Consider the following 20,696-nt stretch of genomic DNA (forward strand, 5'->3'; position numbering starts at 1 on the left):
CTTATTGTACAACACATATTGGGTCTCCACACCCCAGAGGGAGAGGAACCATCTCCTGCCACCTTTATGGGAACTCTGGATTGATGAGCTGTAAAGACTTTTAGTACATTAATTTTTCACAATGTTAGGGGTCGTAGTTTCTCACCATTTCACAAGGGATCATATTTTGGACAGATTTGTTTTTTTAATAACTTCACATAGCCTCATCCTTTATATGTAATGGAGAGTTTGAAGATTAGATTAGATTGTGTTTGTGTGCACTAGAAATCATTTTAGGGGTCTATTTATAAAATAATAAATAAAAATGCAGTGTGATGTCTCAAAATTCACACAAAAGTCACAAATAATCCCCATAATGTTTGTAATATGTGTGAAACGTCAGTTTATACTTGTTACCTTTCACAGGGTGAATGTAACATTCCATAACATTTGATAATAAGAGAAAATAGCCCTAAGTACATTCAACCTGAAGAGTTAAATAACATTTTCTCTTCAGTTCAAATGCTTTTCATTAATGAGAAGAGAATGAATCAGGAAAATACTGCAATATGACCACTAGATGGAGATGATAATGGTAAGAAATACGTATTAAAGTGGAGTTCCACCCAAAAATGGAACTTCCGCTGATCAGATTCCTCCCCCCTCCGGAGTCACATTTGGCACCTTTTAGGGGGGAGGGGGGAGCATATATCTGTCTAATCCAGGTATTTGCTCCCACTTCCGGCGATAGATTGCTGCATAATCTGCGGCAATCTATGCCATGTCCGGCCCCTCCTCCCCCCCCACTGTCTTCTGGGAGACACACAGGTCCCAGAAGACAGCAGAGACCAGTGAGGACACGCAGCGCAACTCGCACATCCGCAGTAGGGAACCAGGCTTTGAAGCTGCAAGGCTTCACTTCCTGATTCCCTTACTGAAGATGCCGGCGCCTCTACCCGGGAGCCGAGGGACAGATTGGCTTGGGGTGAGGACATTGCGGGAGCCCTGGACAGGCAAGTGTCTTAATATTAAAAGTTAGCAGCTGCAGTATTTGTAGCTGCTGAATTTAAAAAATACAGGTGGAACTCTGCTTTAAGTGTAATGAATTATCTACTGCAGAGAGTGATCTCTTTTACAGAACACATGCAATGTTACAGAGTGAGCTCCTAAATGTGCTGTACCACAATGGTAGGTTCCCAGTGGGTATTTCTTTTCACGTAAGGCAATTCCAGCTCTGTACCATCACGTGGAAAGCAATGTTCTGACTTTGTTGGGCGAGGCAGTCAGCTGTAAGGTACACATTACTGCTGACATGTAGTCCAGCAAGCATGGTCAGGGACTCTGCTTCCAATTCGGAAGGATACAGGACAGGGCTCAGTGCTGGAGCTGGTTGTGCCCCCACGTCTCCATACAGCTGGTGGTGATGATGCAAGATTTGTCAGCTCTACCCCCTCCTCCTCCTCCATGCCCTCCTCTGCTGAATTGTCCTATGAACCACCAGTACCCCCTAAGCGTTCAAGGGACTATTCAATGAGTCAGGCTAAAAGGTGCCATGCAGTGCTTCAGCTGGTGTGTCTAGGGGACAGGAGCCACACCGGAGCAGAGATTCTTGCAGCTCTACAGAGACAGGCCCAGAGATGTTTCATGCCACACCAGCTGGAGCCAGGAATGGTGGTGTGTGATAATGGCACAAACCTCCTGTCCGCCCTTAGACAGGGAAAGTTGACACATGTCCTATGCCTAGCACATGTCCTCAATTTAGTGCTTCAGCATTTCTCAAATTGGTACCCAGGGTTGGAAGATCTGCTAAAGCAGGCCAGAAGAATCTGTAGCCATTTCAGTTGGTCATAAACAGCCAGGGCTCAGTTAGCTGAAATTCTGTGGGAATTCCACCTTCCCATAAACTGCCTGATTTGTGACATGCCCACCAGATGCAACTCAACTTTGACAATGCTGCAGTGGCTGCAGGAGGGCCATCAATGGGTACCAGCTTGAGTATGGCATAACGACAGGCTCAGGCTGGCTCAGCTTTTTTTCCCCATGCCAATGGCTGCTGATAAAGGATGCATGCACTGTGCTGTCATCATTTGAGGAGGCCAATGCATGCATCAGTGACACAATCCCTGTTGTGTTCCTGCTGGAGAAGACTATGCGTGGCATTATGAACAGGGCACTCGAGGCAGAGCAGTGGGAGGAAGAGGAAGACTTTCTTTCCTCTCAAGGCCCACTTTATGCAGATGCCATTCTTGCGACGTCACAGAACACACAAGAAGAGAGGGAGGAGGAGGAGGATTCTGGCCAATTTGGAGGCATTGAAGCAGAGCAAGACATACATCAACCCTTAACAGATGGCTTTCCATCCCCAGAACCCTTGGGAGTAGTGTGTGGCTAGGAGAAGGCAGTTCCAGATACTGTAATCCTCAGTGAGCCTGAGGAGTCTGATTCTCATGCCTACACAAACTTGCGGTGCATAGGCTCCCTCATTCTTTAAAGCCTGCGAAAGGACCCGAGAATATGTGGCATCAAGGAGAAGGATCACTATTGGTTGGCAACCCTCCTTGACCACAGTTACAAGGTGAAAGTCTCGGAACTCGTCCTGTCCCCACAGAGGGAGCAAAAGATGAAATCTCTTGAGGACACCTTAAAGAGGAGTTTATGTAACGCCTTTACAGACTCTGGTAAGTTACAGTCTGGTGGAAAACATTGTTTTGAGGCTTCTGTTGATCAAGAGAGGAGCAGTGGAGCAGGGGACCGCCTTAGTGATGCCTTCCAAATTTATTTTGTACCTCGATGCTCATAGCTGTCAGCTTTCACATGTGCATCATATGGTGGGAGATTATCTATGGGCGAAAACAGATATGGAGAGCTTTCCAGTAGACGATCCACTGGATTACCGTGTCATTAGAATAGACCACTGGCCAGAACTTGCCCAGTATGCAAAATTGAGCTGCTTGGCAGCCTTGCATCCAGTGTGCTTTCCGAACAGGCATTCAGTGCTGCCGGAGGTTTTTGACAGATAAGAGAGTGTGTCTGTCCACAGACTCTGTGGACGGGCTGACATTTATCAAAATGAATCAGTCCTGGATTAGTAGTAGCTAATAAGCCCCTGATGCCGATGTCGCTGATTAAGTGCTTGCTGGATCATGAATCTCTGAAAGACTGTCTACGCTGCTTAGCTTTGTGGGTGTTGATTTCATCTGGAAAACATTTTTGGGTGTAGGCTTCATAAGGACAATTAACACCCAAGGACCAATTTTTCCACACCTGTTTGACAGGTGCATTATCTTTCAAATTTTGACAGCAAGGCCACTTGTTGCTTTCATTAAGAGCACCTCTATAGGGTTACGGTGTGAAGGCACCACCGACACCCAAAGACCAATTTTTACGCACCTGTTTGACTGGTGGATATCTTACACATTTACTGGACTGAACCCTTCACAGGTCACCTAAGGTTCATAATGGAGTTCTGTCTCTGCAACATTGTATTAATTCTGTATAAGGGAAGCACAACCTAGTGCAATAAAAACCTTTTTTTGGGGTGACATAACCACACAACATAATAAAAAGCATAACATCCAGCATGATCAGCAGCCCATCCTAAGAGCAACTCTTGCCTGACCACCTGCGATCCTCTGATGTCCAGCTGAAGGTGTAACACACTGACAGGAGTTCTGAGTGTAACAGAAACCATTTGATAAATGAGAACATGTCTCCGATATGCATCACAGGACCAGTCTACTCACACACTTCTTGGCTTTCTATTATATTGAGTCCATCCAGATCAGCTCCCTTCTTCCTCCCTTTACATAGGTGCTTGACACTTTCTATTGCCAGGTTGGCTGGAGGTGAGCGGCTCCCTACCAGTTCCTTCTCTCCCTGGGCTCCTATTTGAAATGGCAGGTTTCTATTACACTCAGAACTCCTGTCGGTGTGTTACACCTTCAGCCGAACATCAGAGGATCGCAGGTGGTCAGACAAGAGTCGCTCTTAGGATGGGCTGCTGATGGGCTTACCCATCACCTGATTGGCTGAAAGGACAGGCGCTACAATTGGACGCCTATCAGGGAGAGGGGAGGAGACGCTTGGGAGGACACAAAAGCCCCTGTCTGACCCGCTGCAAGGTCCCACTGCTCACCGCCATCACCCGCATGCCTGACCCGTCACCAAGACAACGTAAGCGCCAGGCAGTGGCTGCGATGATGGCACAGTAGCTGCATTTCATGGGCACAGTGGCTGCTTGATGGGCACAGTGGCTGTGTTTAATGGGCACAGTGGCTGCATTTCATGGGCACAGTGAGGCTGCAATTGATGTTTTTTTTTTTCAAAATTTTTATGTTTGTTTGCCCCCCCCCAAAATTTTTGAGCACCAGCCGCCACTGGTGATAGACCAACACAAAGTGGCACATAATTGTGAAGTGGAAAGAAAATGATAAATGGTTTTCAAAATGTTTTACAAATAAATATGTTGTGCATTTGTATTCAGCCCCCTTTACTCTGATAACCCTAGCTAAAATCTAGTGGAAACAATTGCCTTCAGAAGTCACCTAATTAGTAAATAGAGTCCACCTGTGTGTAATTTAATCTCAGTATAAATACAGTTTTTCTGTGAAGCCCTCAGAGCCGGTTCACACGGGGGCGACTTGTCAGGCGACCTAGCCGCCTGACAAGTCGCCTCCCGTTCTGTACAATGGAACCGTTCTAATTGGAGCGACGCAAGTCGCTCCGACTTAGAAGAAAGGTTCCTGTACTACTTTGGGGGCGACTTGCATAGACTTCTATACAGAAGTCGTCTTGCAAGTCGCCCTGGCAGTCGTGTGCAGGTCGCCTCGGTGAGGCGACCTGCAAGTCGTGCGGCTTCTAGTGTGAACCGGCTCTCAGAGGTTTGTTATAGAACCTTAGTGAACAAACAGCATCATGAAGGCCAAGGAACACACCAGACAGGTCAGGGATAAAGTTGTGAAGAAGTGTAAAGCAGGGTTAGGTTATAAAAAAAATATGCCTAGCTTTGAACATCTCACAGAGCTCTGTTCAATCCATCATCCGAAAATAGAAAGATTATGGCACAACTGCAAACCTATCAAGACATGGCCGTCCACCTAAACTGCAAGGAAAGCATTCATCAGAGAAGCAGCCAAGAGGTCCATGGTAACTCTGGAGGAGCTGCAGAGATCCACAGCTCAGGTGGAAGAATCTGTCCACAGGACAACTATTAGTCATGCTCTCCACAAATCTGCCCTTTATGGAAGAGTGGCAAGAAGAAAGACATTGTTTAAAGAAAGCCATAAGAAGTCCCATTTTCAGTTTGCGAGAAGCCAAGTGGGGGACACAGAAAACATGTGGAAGAAGGTGCTCTGGTCAGATGAGACAAAAATTGAATTTTTTGACCTAAAAGCACAACACTATGTGTGGAGGAAAACTAACACTGCACATCACCCTGAACACATCATCCCCACCATGAAACATGGTGGTGGCAGCATCATGTGGTGGGGATGCTTTTCTTCAGCAGGGACAGGGAAGCTGGTTAGAGTTGATGGGAAGATGGATGGAGCCAAATCAGGGCAATCTTAGAATAAAACCTGTTACAGTCTGCAAAAGACTTGAGACTGGGGCGGAGGTTCAACTTCCAGCAGGACAATGACCCTAAAGTGAATGCTGCACAAAACAAACAAATTGGGCACTAAAAGACTGTCTCCGCATCATAGTGTCATGATGACAGCTAAAGCACAAGAGTTAGTAATGGGCACAAAGAAAAAGCAGAGCAGCCACAAAGTGTCCTTAGGGATGGTGGGGAAAGAAATTGTAACCCTCACCTCTCCTCCCTGGTCATCCTTGCTGCCTAAAAACATCCTTCCTAGCACATCTATTCAAACCCGAGCGTAGCGGAAACACATGTTCCTGCTCACTTTTTTTTGCTTGTTTTTCACATGTAAACACACATTGCATATAGGGCAGCCTATTCACTTAAATGTACACAACCAAACCACTGCCAGGTGCTCATGCTATAATGCACCAGAATGGGGAACTGTCCATGGGCCATATGTGTGGGGCTAATAACAGTGATGATTTGAAGGCCAGAGCCCAGTAACATAAGTAGCCGAAAGTCAGCTAAACACAGTTTATTCACCTGTGCTTCCCCGTATGTCACGTACCTTATAGGAGACTGAAAATGGTCAGCCTCTCTTATATCTCCAGCCCAGGCCCCACTGAAGGTGAAACAGAGGGTACCTAAGGACAGGTGGAACACGAGTGTCTGTGGATGTTGACTGAAGAACCTGCAGCAGGAGATGTAACTCCAAGGAGACTGATGAACCAATGGATCAGGAACAGTAATATTGTTCAGAAGTCTAGCCCAGGTTAAAGGGGCACTCCGCTTACACTGCTGGTTCAGGATGTTCAGTTTTTCAGGACACTCAGCAGACTGGAGGCTGGAACACTCGGTGGTGCACAGAGCTGATACAGCAGACAGCCAAACAGGCACTTGAACAGGACAGGAAGCCAGGATCAGAGACAGAATCGTGATCACAGGAATAGCCGGGGTCACCAACAGGTACCAAATCATGAGCAGAGACGAAGTCAGGAATGGAGCTGGGTCAAGAGTAAATGACAAGACAGAATCAGAATCCAGGATCAGGCCAAGAACAAGCTGGGTCAAGACAGAGCTGAAGATAAGTCAGCAAAGAACATGGGAATTAGCACCCTTTAAATAGCCCGTCTGGCACCAACAGGAATTGTGCGCATATGAGTGTGTGTTAGCGAATTGTTGCACACATGCCTGTTAGCCGTTCTGCAGGGAATATTTTGCGCATGCACATATCTGTGCACCAGACGTCTCACAGGGATTCCCTGTTCGGCTGCGGCGAGCAGCTTTCTCAGACAGGATCTGCCCTCCAGCCTGTTTTTATTGCTGTTTCATTGTTGGAATAAACTGTGTTTTATCCGACTACTTATGTTACTGGGCTCTGGACTTCCAATCATCACTATCATTAGCCCCAGACGTATGGCCCATGGACATTTTACATTCTGGTCCATTATAGCATAAATGCTTGTCAGTGGTTTGGTTGTGTACATTCAAGTGAATTGGCTGCCCTATATGCAATGTAAGTGAAAAACAAGCAAAAAAAGTGAGCGGGAACGTGTGTTTCCACTACGCTCAGGTGTAAATGGATGTGCTAGGGAGGAAGTTTTTAGGCAGCAAGGATGACCAGGGTGAGGGTTAAAAAAAACCTCCACTGCCTCAGAAGTCAGAGCAAAGTCTCATAAATTAACCACTTCAATACAGGGCACTTAGACACCTTCCTGCCCAGACCAATTTTCAGCTTTCAGCGCTGTCGCAGTTTGAATGACAATGACGCGGTTATGCTACACTGTGCCCAAACTAAATTTTTATCATTTTGTTCCCACAAATAGAGCTTACTTTTGGTGGTATTTGATCACCTCTGTGGTTTTTATTTTTTGCTAAACAAATAAAAAAAGACCGAAAATTTTGAAAAAAATAAAAGTTTTGCTTTTGTTTCTGTTAAAAAAAATTGTAAATAAGTAAGTTTTCTCTTTCACTGATGGGCACTGATAAGGCGGCACTGACAGGCACTGATACGGCGGCACCGATGAGGTGGCACCAATGAGCGGGCACTGACGGGCACTGGCAATGGGCACTGATATGCGGCACTGATGGGCACTGATATGCGGCACTGATGGGCACTGGTAGGCGGCACTGATGGGCACTGGTAGGCGGCACTCATATGCAGCACTGATGGGCATTGATAGGCGGCACTGATGGGCACTGATGGGTGGCACTGGGTGGCACTGGTTGGCACTGATGGGCACTGATGGGTGACACTGATGGGCAATGAAAGGCGGCACTGCTGGGCACTGCTAGGCACTGATAGGGTGGCACTGATAGGCAGGACTGATAGGCGGCACTGCTGGGCACTGATGGGCACTGATACGTGGCACTGATGGGCACTGATACGCGGCACTAAAATGAGGCACTGATGGGCATCCCTGGTGGCACTGGCAGTGGTAGGCATTGCAGTGGGCACTGACTGGCAGCTGCCTGGGCACACAGTGACATTTCCCTGGTGGTCTAGGGGCATACCTGGTGGTCCAGTGTGGATGGCTTCCCTGGTGGTCCTGGGAGGCTTCCCTGGTGGTCCTGGGTAGGATCCGAGGGGGGGCTGTGCTGATAAACAATCAGCATAGACCTCCCTGTCAGGAGAGCAGCCGATCAGCTCTCCTCTACTCGCGTCTGTCAGACGCGAGTGAGGAAAAGCCGATCATCGGCTCTTCCTATTTACATCGTGATCAGCCGTGATTGGACACGGTTGATCACGTGGTAAAGAGTCTCCGTTGGAGACTCTTTACCTAGATCGTTGTTGCAGGGTGTCAGACTGACACCCCGCAACAACGATCGACGCGATGCGCGCCCCCGGGGGCGCGCAGTGGCTCGATATTCCTGATCACGTCATATGACGTCTGATCAGGAATATCAAACCACTTTGCCGCCGTCATTCTGTAATAGGGTGGGCGGCAAGTGGTTAAGACAAATATACGACTTGCTGGCAATTTTACATTGAAGTCTATGGGAGTCATTAACCACTTGCCGACCGCCTCATGTCTATATACGTCAACAGAGCGGCACGGGCAGGCAAAATCACGTACCTGATACGTGATGCCTTCCCGCGGGCGGGGGGTCCGATCGGACCCCCCCCCGGTGCCAGCGGCGGTTGGCATTTGTCTAGGAGCGATCAGAGATGAGGGGGAGGCCATCCGATCGTGGCCCCCCCCTCGCGATCGCTCCCAGCCAATGAGAAACATCCCCTGCCTGTGTATAGTACACACAGGCAGAGGATGTGATGTCATCTCTCCTCGGCTTGGCAGTTTCCGTTCCAGCGCCGAGGAGAGAAGACATCCGAGTAAGTGTAAAACACTAACACACACAGTAGAACATGCCAGGCACACTAAACACCCCCGATCCCCCCCGATCGCCCCCCGATCCCCCCCCAATCACCCCCCCCCCTGTCACAAACTGACACCAAGTTGTTTTTTTTTTGTTTTTTTTCCTGATTACTGATTGGTGTCAGTTTGTGACAGTTAGAAGTGGTAGGGCAGTGAGTGTTAGCCCCCTTTAGGTCTAGGGTACCCCCCTAACCCCCCCTAATAAAGTTTTAACCCCTTGATCACCCCCCGTCACCAGTGTCGCTAAGCGATCATTTTTCTGATCGCTGTATTAGTGTCGCTGGTGACGCTAGTTAGTGAGGTAAATATTTAGGTTCGCCGTCAGCGTTTTATAGCGTCAGGGACCCCCATATACTACCGAATAAATGTTTTAACCCCTTGATTGCCCCCTAGTTAACCCTTTCACCACTGATCACTGTATAACCATTACGGGTGACGCTGGTTAGTTCGTTTATTTTTTATAGTGTCAGGACACCCGCCGTTTATTACCGAATAAAGGTTTAGCCCCCTGATCGCCCGGCGGTGATATGCGTCGCCCCAGGCAGCGTCAGATTAGCGCCAGTACCGCTAACACCCATGCATGCAGCATACGCCTCCCTTAGTGGTATAGTATCTGTACGGATCAATATCTGATCCAATCAGATCTATACTAGCGTCCCCAGCAGTTTAGGGTTCCCAAAACCGCAGTGTTAGCGGGATCAGCCCAGATACCTGCTAGCACCTGCGTTTTGCCCCTCCGCCCGGCCCAGCCCAGCCCACCCAAGTGCAGTATTGATCGATCACTGTCACTTACAAAACACTAAACACATAACTGCAGCGTTCGCAGAGTCAGGCCTGATCCCTGCGATCGCTAACAGTTTTTTTGGTAGCGTTTTGGTGAACTGGCAAGCACCAGCGGCCTAGTACACCCCGGTCGTAGTCAAACCAGCACTGCAGTAACACTTGGTGACGTGGCGAGTCCCATAAGTGCAGTTCAAGCTGGTGAGGTGGCAAGCACAAGTAGTGTCCCGCTGCCACCAAGAAGACAAACACAGGCCCTTCGTGCCCATAGTGCCCTTCCTGCTGCATTCGCCAATCCTAATTGGGAACCCACCGCTTCTGCAGCGCCCGTACTTCCCCCATTCACATCCCCAACCAAATGCAGTCGGCTGCATGAGAGGCATTTTCTTTATGTCCTCCCGAGTACCCCTACCCAACGAACCCCCCAAAAAAGATGTTGTGTCTGCAGCAAGCGCGGATATAGGCGTGACACCCGCTATTATTGTCCCTCCTGTCCTGACAATCCTGGTCTTTGCATTGGTGAATGTTTTGAACGCTACCATTCACTAGTTGAGTATTAGCGTAGGGTACAGCATTGCACAGACTAGGCACACTTTCACAGGGTCTCCCAAGATGCCATCGCATTTTGAGAGACCCGAACCTGGAACCGGTTACAGTTATAAAAGTTACAGTTACAAAAAAAAGTGTAAAAAAAAAAAAAAAACACAAACAAAAATAAAAAAAAATAAATAGTTGTCGTTTTATTGTTCTCTCTCTCTCTATTCTCTCTATTGTTCTGCTCTTTTTTACTGTATTCTATTCTGCAATGTTTTATTGTTATTATGTTTTATCATGTTTGCTTTTCAGATATGCAATTTTTTATACTTTACTGTTCACTGTGCTTTATTGTTAACCATTTTTTTGTCTTCAGGTACGCCATTCACGACTTTGAGTGGTTATACCAGAATGATGCCTGCAGGTTTAGGTATCATCTTGGTATCATTCTTTTCAGCCAGCGGTCGGCTTTCATGTAAAAGCAATCCTAGCGGCTAATTAGCCTCTAGACTGCTTTTACAAGCAGTGGGAGGGAATGCCCCCCCCCCCCACCGTCTTCCATGTTTTTCTCTGGCTCTCCTGTCTCAACAGGGAACCTGAGAATGCAGCCGGTGATTCAGCCAGCTGACCATACAGCTGATCAGAGACCAGAGTGGCTCCAAACATCTCTATGGCCTAAGAAACCGGAAGCTACGAGCATTTTATGACTTAGATTTCGCCGGATGTAAACAGCGCCATTGGGAAATTGGGGAAGCATTTTATCACACCGATCTTGGTGTGGTCAGATGCTTTGAGGGCAGAGGAGAGATCTAGGGTCTAATAGACCCCAATTTTTTCAAAAAAGAGTACCTGTCACTACCTATTGCTATCATAGGGGATATTTACATTCCCTGAGATAACAATAAAAATGATTAAAAAAAAAAAAATGAAAGGAACAGTTTAAAAATAAGATAAAAAAGCAAAAAAATAATAAAGAAAAAAAAAAAAAAAGCACCCCTGTCCCCCCTGCTCTCGCGCTAAGGCGAACGCAAGCGTCGGTCTGGCGTCAAATGTAAACAGCAATTGCACCATGCATGTGAGGTATCACCGCGAAGGTCAGATCGAGGGCAGTAATTTTAGCAGTAGACCTCCTCTGTAAATCTAAAGTGGTAACCTGTAAAGGCTTTTAAAGGCTTTTAAAAATGTATTAATTTTGTTGCCACTGCACGTTTGTGCGCAATTTTAAAGCATGTCATGTTTGGTATCCATGTACTCGGCCTAAGATCATCTTTTTTATTTCATCAAACATTTGGGCAATATAGTGTGTTTTAGTGCATTAAAATTTAAAAAAGTGTGTTTTTTCCACAAAAAATGCGTTTGAAAAATCGCTGCGCAAATACTGTGTGAAAAAAAAAAATGAAACACCCACCATTTTAATCTGTAGGGCATTTGCTTTAAAAAAATATATAATGTTTGGGGGTTCAAAGTAATTTTCTTGCAAAAAAAAAAAAATTTTTTCATGTAATCAAAAAGTGTCAGAAAGGGCTTTGTATTCAAATGGTTAGAAGAGTGGGTGATGTGTGACATAAGCTTCTAAATGTTGTGCATAAAATGCCAGGACAGTTCAAACCCCCCCAAATGACCCCATTTTGGAAAGTAGACACCCCAAGCTATTTGCTGAGAGGCATGTCGAGTCCATGGAATATTTTATATTGTGACACAAGTTGCAGGAAAGAGGCAAATTTTTTTTTTTTTTTTTTTTTGCACAAAGTTGTCACTAAATGATATATTGCTCAAACATGCCATGGGAATATGTAAAATTACACCCCAAAATACATTCTGCTGCTTCTCCTGAGTACGGGGATACCATATGTGTGGGACTTTTTGGGAGCCTAGCCGCGCACGGGACCCCAAAATCCAAGCACCGCCTTCAGGCTTTCTAAGGGCGTAAATTTTTGAATTCACTCTTCACTGCCTATCACAGTTTCGGAGGCCATGGAATGCCCAGGTGGCACAAAACCCCCCCAAATGACCCCATTTTGGAAAGTAGACACCCCAAGCTATTTGCTGAGAGGTATAGTGAGTATTTTGCAGACCTCACTTTTTGTCACAAAGTTTTGAAAATTGAAAAAAGAAAAAAAAAAAATTTTTTCTGGTCTTTCTTCATTTTCAAAAACAAATGAGAGCTGCAAAATACTCACCATGCCTCTCAGCAAATAGCTTGGGGTGTCTACTTTCCAAAATGGGGTCATTGGGGGGGGGGGGGGGGTTGTGCCATCATGGCATTTTATGGCCTTCAAAACTGTGATAGGCAGCGAGGAGTGAAATCAAAAATTTATGCCCTTAGAAATCCTGAAGGCGGTGATTGGTTTTCGGGGCCCCGTACGCGGCTAGGCTCCCAAAAAGTCCCACACATGTGGTATCCCCGTACTCAGGAGAAGCAGCTGAATGTATTTTGGGGTGCAATTCCACATAGGCCCATGGCCTGTGTGAGCAATATATCATTTAGTGACAACTTTTTGTAAATTTTTTTTTTTTTGTCATTATTCAATCACTTAGGACAAAAAAATAAATATTCAATGGGCTCAACATGCCTCTCAGCAATTTCCTTGGGGTGTCTACTTTCCAAAATGGGGTCATTTGGGGGGGTTTTGTACTGCCCTGCCATTTTAGCACCTCAAGAAATTACATAGGCAGTCATAAACTAAAAGCTGTGTAAATTCCAGAAAATGTACCCTAGTTTGTAGACGCTATAACTTTTGCGCAAACCAATAAATATACACTTATTGACATTTTTTTTACCAAAGACATGTGGCCGAATACATTTTGGCCTAAATGTATGACTAAAATTGAGTTTATTGGATTTTTTTTATAACAAAAAGTAGAAAATATCATTTTTTTTCAAAATTTTCGGTCTTTTTCCGTTTATAGCGCAAAAAATAAAAACGGCAGAGGTGATCAAATACCATCAAAAGAAAGCTCTATTTGTGGGAAGAAAAGGACACAAATTTTGTTTGGGTACAGTATTGCATGACCGCGCAATTAGCAGTTAAAGCGACGCAGTGCCGAATTGTAAAAAGTGCTCTGGTCAGGAAGGGGGTAAATCTTTCCGGGGCTGAAGTGGTTAAAGCGGTAGTAAACCCGCTGACACTTTTTTGTTTTTTATACACCTGTAAGGAAAAAGGCATAATGAGCTAGTATGCACCGCATATTAGCTCATTATGAAATACTTACCTTAGAATGAGGCATCGGTATCTCACCTGGTCCACGCCGAGGTAGCTGACATGTTGCCTCGGCGTGTCTTCCGGGTATCGCGGCTCCAGCGCTGTGAGTCACTGGACCCACGATGTCGTCACTCCTGCGCATGCGCGCGGGAGACTTCTTTCCGGCAAGGTCCGGCATCTGCTGGGCTTTCAGCCGTGAATTCCCTGGTGCGCATGCGCCGCTGCAGTCAGCAGCTCATTGCAAGGGGAATATCTCCTAAACCATACAGGTTTAGGAGATATTTTTTTTTACCTACAGGTAAGCCTTATTATAGTAATGAAATATGAGTGGTGTATCCGCGCAACGGAACAGAAAATTAAAAAAGTGGAGAAAATGGAAAAAAATTGGAGAAAATGGAAAAAAATGGAAACAATGGAAGAAATCGCATAAAGGACTGCTGCCTCCACAGATGTGATTTCCACCTAGGTGGAAAAAACAGAAGATAAGTGAAGGGTTAGTGTGTGGGTGTGGCGCTGTCCTAATTTATAGAAATACTTGGTAAATTGTGTGTAGCCAAATCCCATATGTAAAGTCGCATAAACCAAAATTGCAAATAAAAAATTCAACGAAAATAAAACCAAACATAAAAAACCCACACACTAACCCTTCACTTACCTTCTGTTTTTTCCACCTTGGTGGAAATCACATTTGTGGAGGCAGCAGTCCTTTATGCGATTTCTTCCATTGTTTCCATTTTTTTCCATTTTCTCCACTTTTTTCTCCACTAGGACAACGTTACACCTACACACTCACTTTGCTGTTTTATGTTTGGTTTTATTTTCGTTGAATTTTTTATTTGCAATTTTGGTTTATGCGACTTTACATATGGGATTTGGCTACACACAATTTACCAAGTATTTCTATAAATTATTTCTATAAATTAGGCCAGCGCCACACCCACACACTAACCCTTCACAAGCCTTATTATAGGCTTACCTGTAGGTAAAAGATAACAATTTGACTATACAACCGCTTTAAGCATAAAAATCACCCAAAAATAGTGCAAAATGTATTTTTTGTTTTGTTGCAAAAACTCAAGATGCAGCAATTAAGACAACACCCATTAAAATCTATGTGTTTTCACTTGACCTGTGACTTTACATGTCACCAGAATGTCGCAGGTTGCTGGAAAATCAAACTAATGTAAACCAGGGCTGAGGGCTGAGGAAAGCAAGAGGTCCCAGAACTTCTAAGGCCCCTTTTACATGGACGTTCCGATCGGGTCCACCTGTCCGTTTCCGTTTAAAACCATTCTCCTCGATCAGTGGGGATCAGCAGAGAGATCCCCTGCTGAGCAAGCATATTACAGCCGCAGTCCACCCCATGTGAAAGGGGCATTACAAGTGTGGTAGATGCCAAAGAACATGTCTGATAATCACTGTTATACTGTATGAAGGTTCCTGCCCATTCTCTGAATTCAGTTGGGATATCCTAACACTTACTTACTTGACCTTCTGACTCCTGTGTAGTAATGGAGATAGAATTTTTTGGCACTCTGGACTCACAGTGAGTGAATGAATATTTAAAGACTGAATATTTTCTCTCTTCAAAGTCTTCAAGCAATATCTCAGCTGCTTGCAATAATTTCTATTCATCCAAAAGTGAGCAGTGCCTGAGCCATGCAACTCCAAACTGGAACAATTAGACATTACTCTCCTAATGAAGTCCTCATCCTGAGTCTCGTACAGACAGGAGATGGTCCGAAAATAGAAAGTCTGTTTGATGTCCTTCTCGGCCCATTTCATCATTGCAGGCCTGGCTCGGAGTGAAATGTTGATTCCTGTGCTCTCAGAGAATATCTTCACTGACTTTTCATGTAAGAGACCAAATAGGAATTGTACAGCTAAAGCCAAATGTATGAAACCGGAAGCAAAGTGACAGGATGATTTCCCTATACAGATCTCTGGGAGGAAAGCTCCTTTCATAAATCCAAACCCATCATCCAGCACATAATACAGAGCAGCAAGGAACTCCTGTACACTTAGGTGGATGAAGCTGTAGCGGGTGTGGGTGTGGACCTCACGACGAAAGATGTTCTCATTCAGAAATACAGACTCCACCTCAGATAGAGAAAGTCCATGTCTTTCTATATCTTTCTCCTCAAATAAGATTTGTTTGTTCAGGACTCCCTGATTGGCCAGAGCACACAGCTTCTTCAGACAGGTTTGTTTCCTGTGTACAGATTGCTCCTTGCTGTGATGGGTTAGTAAAACCTCCAAGTAGAGAAGGTAAATTGAAGTCACCGTAATACACTGAATTAAACTCAAATCTTTTCTTATTTCTTGTTTCATTGCAGTGCAGACAACCCAGCATATGACAGGGACGGCACACATGGTGTACAGAACTTCATTTTCTTTTATTATACTGACAACCTTGTCTGCATCTTCTTTTTTTCCAAAGAATTTATGGATATATTCCTCTCGATCTTCCCTTGTAAATCCTTGGATTTCCACATTGCGAGAATCATGGATGAATGTGTTAAGTTTCTCCATGGCTAGTGACCTTGTGGTGATGATCAGAGAAGACTGTGGGAGAACCTGTTTACTGAGCAATCTTCGGAGAATTATTTCTTTGTGGGTTTCCATAGAAATGTCAAGACAAACCTCAGATTCCTCCTCCAGAGTCCACCTCAATTGATCAAACCCATCAACTATGGTGAGAAGTTTTCTCTGACTTCCAGGATCCTTCAGAATAGACACCAGGTCATCTGAACTCAGTTTGCAGGCAATGGATAAAAGTCCCACAAGGCTTATGGTTCCAGAGATGTTGTTGATTTCTCTACAGTTCAGATAAAATACAAAGTCAAACTTGTCATAGTAGGGATTTCCAGAGGCCCAGTCCAGCATGATCTTCTTGGAGGTCATTGTTTTTCCAATCCCAGCAGGTCCTTCTAACACCACAATCGTAGGGTTAAACCCATTTTCATCAGGGTCAAAGAGGGTCTGGATTGTGGTTGGAGAGTATTTATCTTGTCCTTTCTCCACGATCTTTAGATGTATTCTGCCCCTTATTTCATATTCTTTTCTCTTTTTATTCTGGGGTCCCTTTCTCATCAATAACGTGGTGAATCTTTTCTGTAGATGAACAGACTCCCCCATATGGGAATTATAGTGTTTAATCCTCTGGAACTTCTGTTTCGCAGACTTTCTGTATTCCTTTCTGAAGTCTTTATGAGAGAAATGAGAATATTTTATTCCTCATACACACATGAAATAGTATTTATATGACACGGTTGAAAATATTGAATTCTAACCATAAACCCCAAGAATATAACCCTAAAAGAAGATAACCCCCCAAAAAACAGGAGAATTGTGGAAGTATCTAAACTATGGACACACCATCCAGACCAGAGTCATAACTAGAACCTCTAGGGGCCCTTTCCATTGATCCCAGGGTCCTTTCCTCCGGTCCCAGTGTCAATCCCTCTAAGGCCAAGAGCTTTCCTCTGAGGCCAGGGCCCTTCCTACTTGCTCCTATGATGTGGTCCTTTACAAGCCCCAGTTCACACTGCTGTGACTTATGATGTGTCACATGACATGTCAAAACACAATCATTTCAAAGGGTGCCATTTTAATCAATGCAACTCAAAAAAGGTTCATGCACTACTTTTCTGCAACTTTGGTGCAATTTGAGTGCCATAGATGGCAAGGTTAAATCACAAAAAAGTTGCAAATGAAGTGGCAAGGAAATTGCAAGCAGGTCACATGACTTTCAGGGCACAGCAGTGTGAACCGAAAACATGCTCTACAGTGGGCCCCCTTCCTGCCGTCTTTGGGCCCCCCCCATGGTGGTGAAATGCCAGGGCCCAGTCGCAAGTGTGACCTTTACAACCCTAGTAGTTCTGCCACTGATCCAGGCTACAGCAGAACAAAATGTTCATCCAGAAGATATTTTATATCAAACGTGGATGTCCTACTAACCTGATCTGTTGTCATGTGTCATCTTCTTTAGTTTGGCTGAAAATAAGAATAGGGGAGTGATTAGTCCTGACAAACATCTGAAATGTATAAAATAATAACTAAGAGAGGTATTAGTGCAGCAGATCCTCGCAGACACCATCATCCCGCCAACCCTCTGTAGATTGGAGTCTCTTCTCTTCCGTTTCTCCATGCAGGTGATGGGGAGTGTCTTTGTCTGCCTGGTAATATTTCAGCACATTGCAGTGACCACATTGCAGAAAAACCCTCAATTCTCTATGCAGAGTTTACAGGCACACAACTAGAATCTGGAGCATTGACTCCTCTTTCTGATAGAGGTTCAGGTGGATGCATGGGGCACAAGGCACAAGGGTCTCCCGGGAATACAGCTAAAAATATGGAGGGTTTGTATAACAGACAAGTGGCTGCAATTATATTACTCAGCTCGGCATGCTGAGTGATGTCATTGTGTTATGGTGACTGACTGCTGGCATCTTGGAGAAGTGTTACTCCGCCTCCCTTTTAGATTGTTTCTGAACTCTGTAGTCTTTTCCTTCATCCAAAATCTTGATATCCAAATTAATTTTATTATGTAAATTCCCCCAGTAAAGATAGTTTAACTTAGGGGAGAACAAATCCTAATGCCTGAACACAATTATGCAACTTTGACCCGTGTTAGTAAATCTGTAAATATCAGCACAACTATTTTATGCATCCAGGTGGACTATATTGCCTTTTTCAGGACAAATTTGGCTTCCTTTGGTGGAAAATGGTAACAGATATCTTCTGATTTTCTTTTTTTTTGTATTATTATCAAAGGGAACACTGTTCCAAAATAATGAAAAAGAAATGTTTTTTTGTTTTTAATATATCTTTACCATCCAAAAACAACCCAAAATAAATTCTCCCACTCCTGATGATCAAAGTGATATCACATATGTGTATGTTAGTTGTTGTTTGTACCCGTAGTACGGCCCAAAGACAATAGTGCACATTTTTCCTTTTTTTTCCTACCTAAAAATGACTGGCATTAAAGTATTATATCATGTATACTGTATGTATACAATGTATGATATAATGTATGATATAATGGATCCTGTATGTATACAATGTATTATATAATATATCCTATATGTATACAATGTATTATATAATATATCCTATATGTATACAATGTATTATATGATGGATCCTGTATGTTTACAATGTATTATATAATGTATCCTATATGTATACAATTGATTATTTAATATACCATGTATATATACAATGTAATATATAATGTATTCTGTATGTATACAATGCATTATATAACGGATCCTGTATGTATACAATGCATTATATAATGGATCCTGTATGTATACAATGTATTAAAATAAATGTACCTTATATGTATACAATGTATTATATAATGGTTCCTGTACTGTATGTATACAATGTATTAGATAATATCTACTGTATGTATACAATGTATTATATAATGGATCCTGTATGTAACAATGTATTATATAATGTATACAATGCATTATATTATATAATGTACCCTGTATGTATACAATGCATCATATAATGTACCCTGTATGTATACAATGTATTAAATAAATGTACCCTGTATGTATACAATGTATTATATAATATATCCTGTATGTATACAATGTATTATATAATATATCCTGTATGTATACAATGTATTAAATAAATGTACCCTGTATGTATAAAATGTATTATATAATGTATCCTGTATGTATACAATGTATTATAGAATATATCCTGTATGTAGGGATGAGCCGAACACCCACCTGTTCGGTTCGGGGGGAGGGCCGGGATCTGGGGGTCCCCTTGTTAAAGGGGGCTTCCAGATTCCGATAAGCCCCCCGCCCGCAGACCCCCACAACCACCCCCACAACCACTGGGCAATGCCCTTGTCCCCATCAACATGGGGACAAAGTGTTTTGGGGGATACCCCAAAGCACCCTCCCAATGTTGAGGGCATGTGGCCTGGTACGGTTCAGGAGGGGGGGCGCTCTCTTGTCCCCCCTCTTTTCCTGCGGCCTGCCAGGTTGCATGCTTGGATAAGGATCTGGTATGGATTTTTGGGGGGACCCCACACCAATTTTTTAAAAAATTTTGGCGTGGGGTTCCCCTTAAAATCTATACCAGACCTGAAGGGCCTAGTATGGAATTTAGGGAGACCCCCACATCATTTTTTTTTTAAATTTTGGTTCGGGGTTCCCCTGTGGGGACTTCCCATGCCGTTTTTATCAATGAACTTTTATGTGTATTGTCGGACCGGCAATTCATTAATAGCCGCGGGTAGTTTTAAATGACTTTTTTTCCTTTGAAATGTCATTTTGCTGTCAGTCTGTTCTAAACACGGGAAACATGCGCCCCTTTACAGGCATACTATAGACACCCCCCAGCTACGAAATTTAAATGAATATTACACTTTTATTGTTTCACTTTAAGCATTATTAAAATCACTGCTCCCGAAAAAACGTCCGTTTTTAAAACTTTTCTTTGCATTGATACATGTCCCCTGGGGCAGGACCCAGGTCCCCAAACACTTTTTATGACAATACCATGCATATAAGCCTTTAAAATTAGCACTTTTGATTTCTCCCATAGACTTTTAAAGGGTGTTCCGCGGCTTTCAAATTTGCAGCAAACTCCTCAAATTGTTCGCTGTTCGGCGCACTGGCGAACAGCCGATGTTCAAGTCGAACATGAGTTTGACTCGAACTCGAAGCTCATCCCTACCTGTATGTATACAATGTATTATATAATGTATCCTGTATGTATACAATGTATTAAATAATGTCTCCTGTATGTATACAATGTATTATATAATGGATCCTGTATGTATAGAATGTATATTATATTGTCTCCTGTATGTATACACTGTATTAAATAATGGATCCTGTATGTATACAATATATTATATAATGGATCCTGCATATATGCATTGTATAATATAATATATCCTGTATGTATATAATGTATTATATAATATACCCTGTATGTATACAATGTATTATATAATGTCTCCTGTATGTATACAATGTATATTATAATGTCTCCTGTATGTATACAATGTATTATATAATATATCCTGTATGTATACAATGTATTATATAAAATATCCTGTATGTATACAATGTATTATATAATGGATCCTGTATGTATACAATGTATTATAGAATATATCCTGTATGTATACAATGTATTATATAATGGATCCTGTATGTATACAATGTATTATTTGATGGATCCTGTGTGTATACAATGTAT

The 20,696-nt window shown here is 43.6% G+C and overlaps 1 protein-coding gene across 1 annotated transcript in view; it reads right to left on the reverse strand.

Moving 5' to 3' along the window:
- Nucleotides 1-20,696, reverse strand: part of LOC141133749 (NACHT, LRR and PYD domains-containing protein 3-like) — a 54,312-nt gene that overhangs the window by 19,162 nt on the left and 14,454 nt on the right. Inside the window, exons 4-5 of the mRNA XM_073623281.1 lie at nt 17,412-17,447; nt 14,938-16,657 (exon numbers count right to left, since the gene is read on the reverse strand). Coding sequence (XP_073479382.1) covers nt 14,938-16,657; nt 17,412-17,447 — 1,756 coding nt within the window. The remainder of the gene's footprint in view (nt 1-14,937; nt 16,658-17,411; nt 17,448-20,696) is intronic.

Source organism: Aquarana catesbeiana, linkage group LG03 (assembly GCF_042186555.1).
Source record: "Aquarana catesbeiana isolate 2022-GZ linkage group LG03, ASM4218655v1, whole genome shotgun sequence".
NCBI classification, from domain to species: Eukaryota; Metazoa; Chordata; class Amphibia; order Anura; family Ranidae; genus Aquarana; species Aquarana catesbeiana.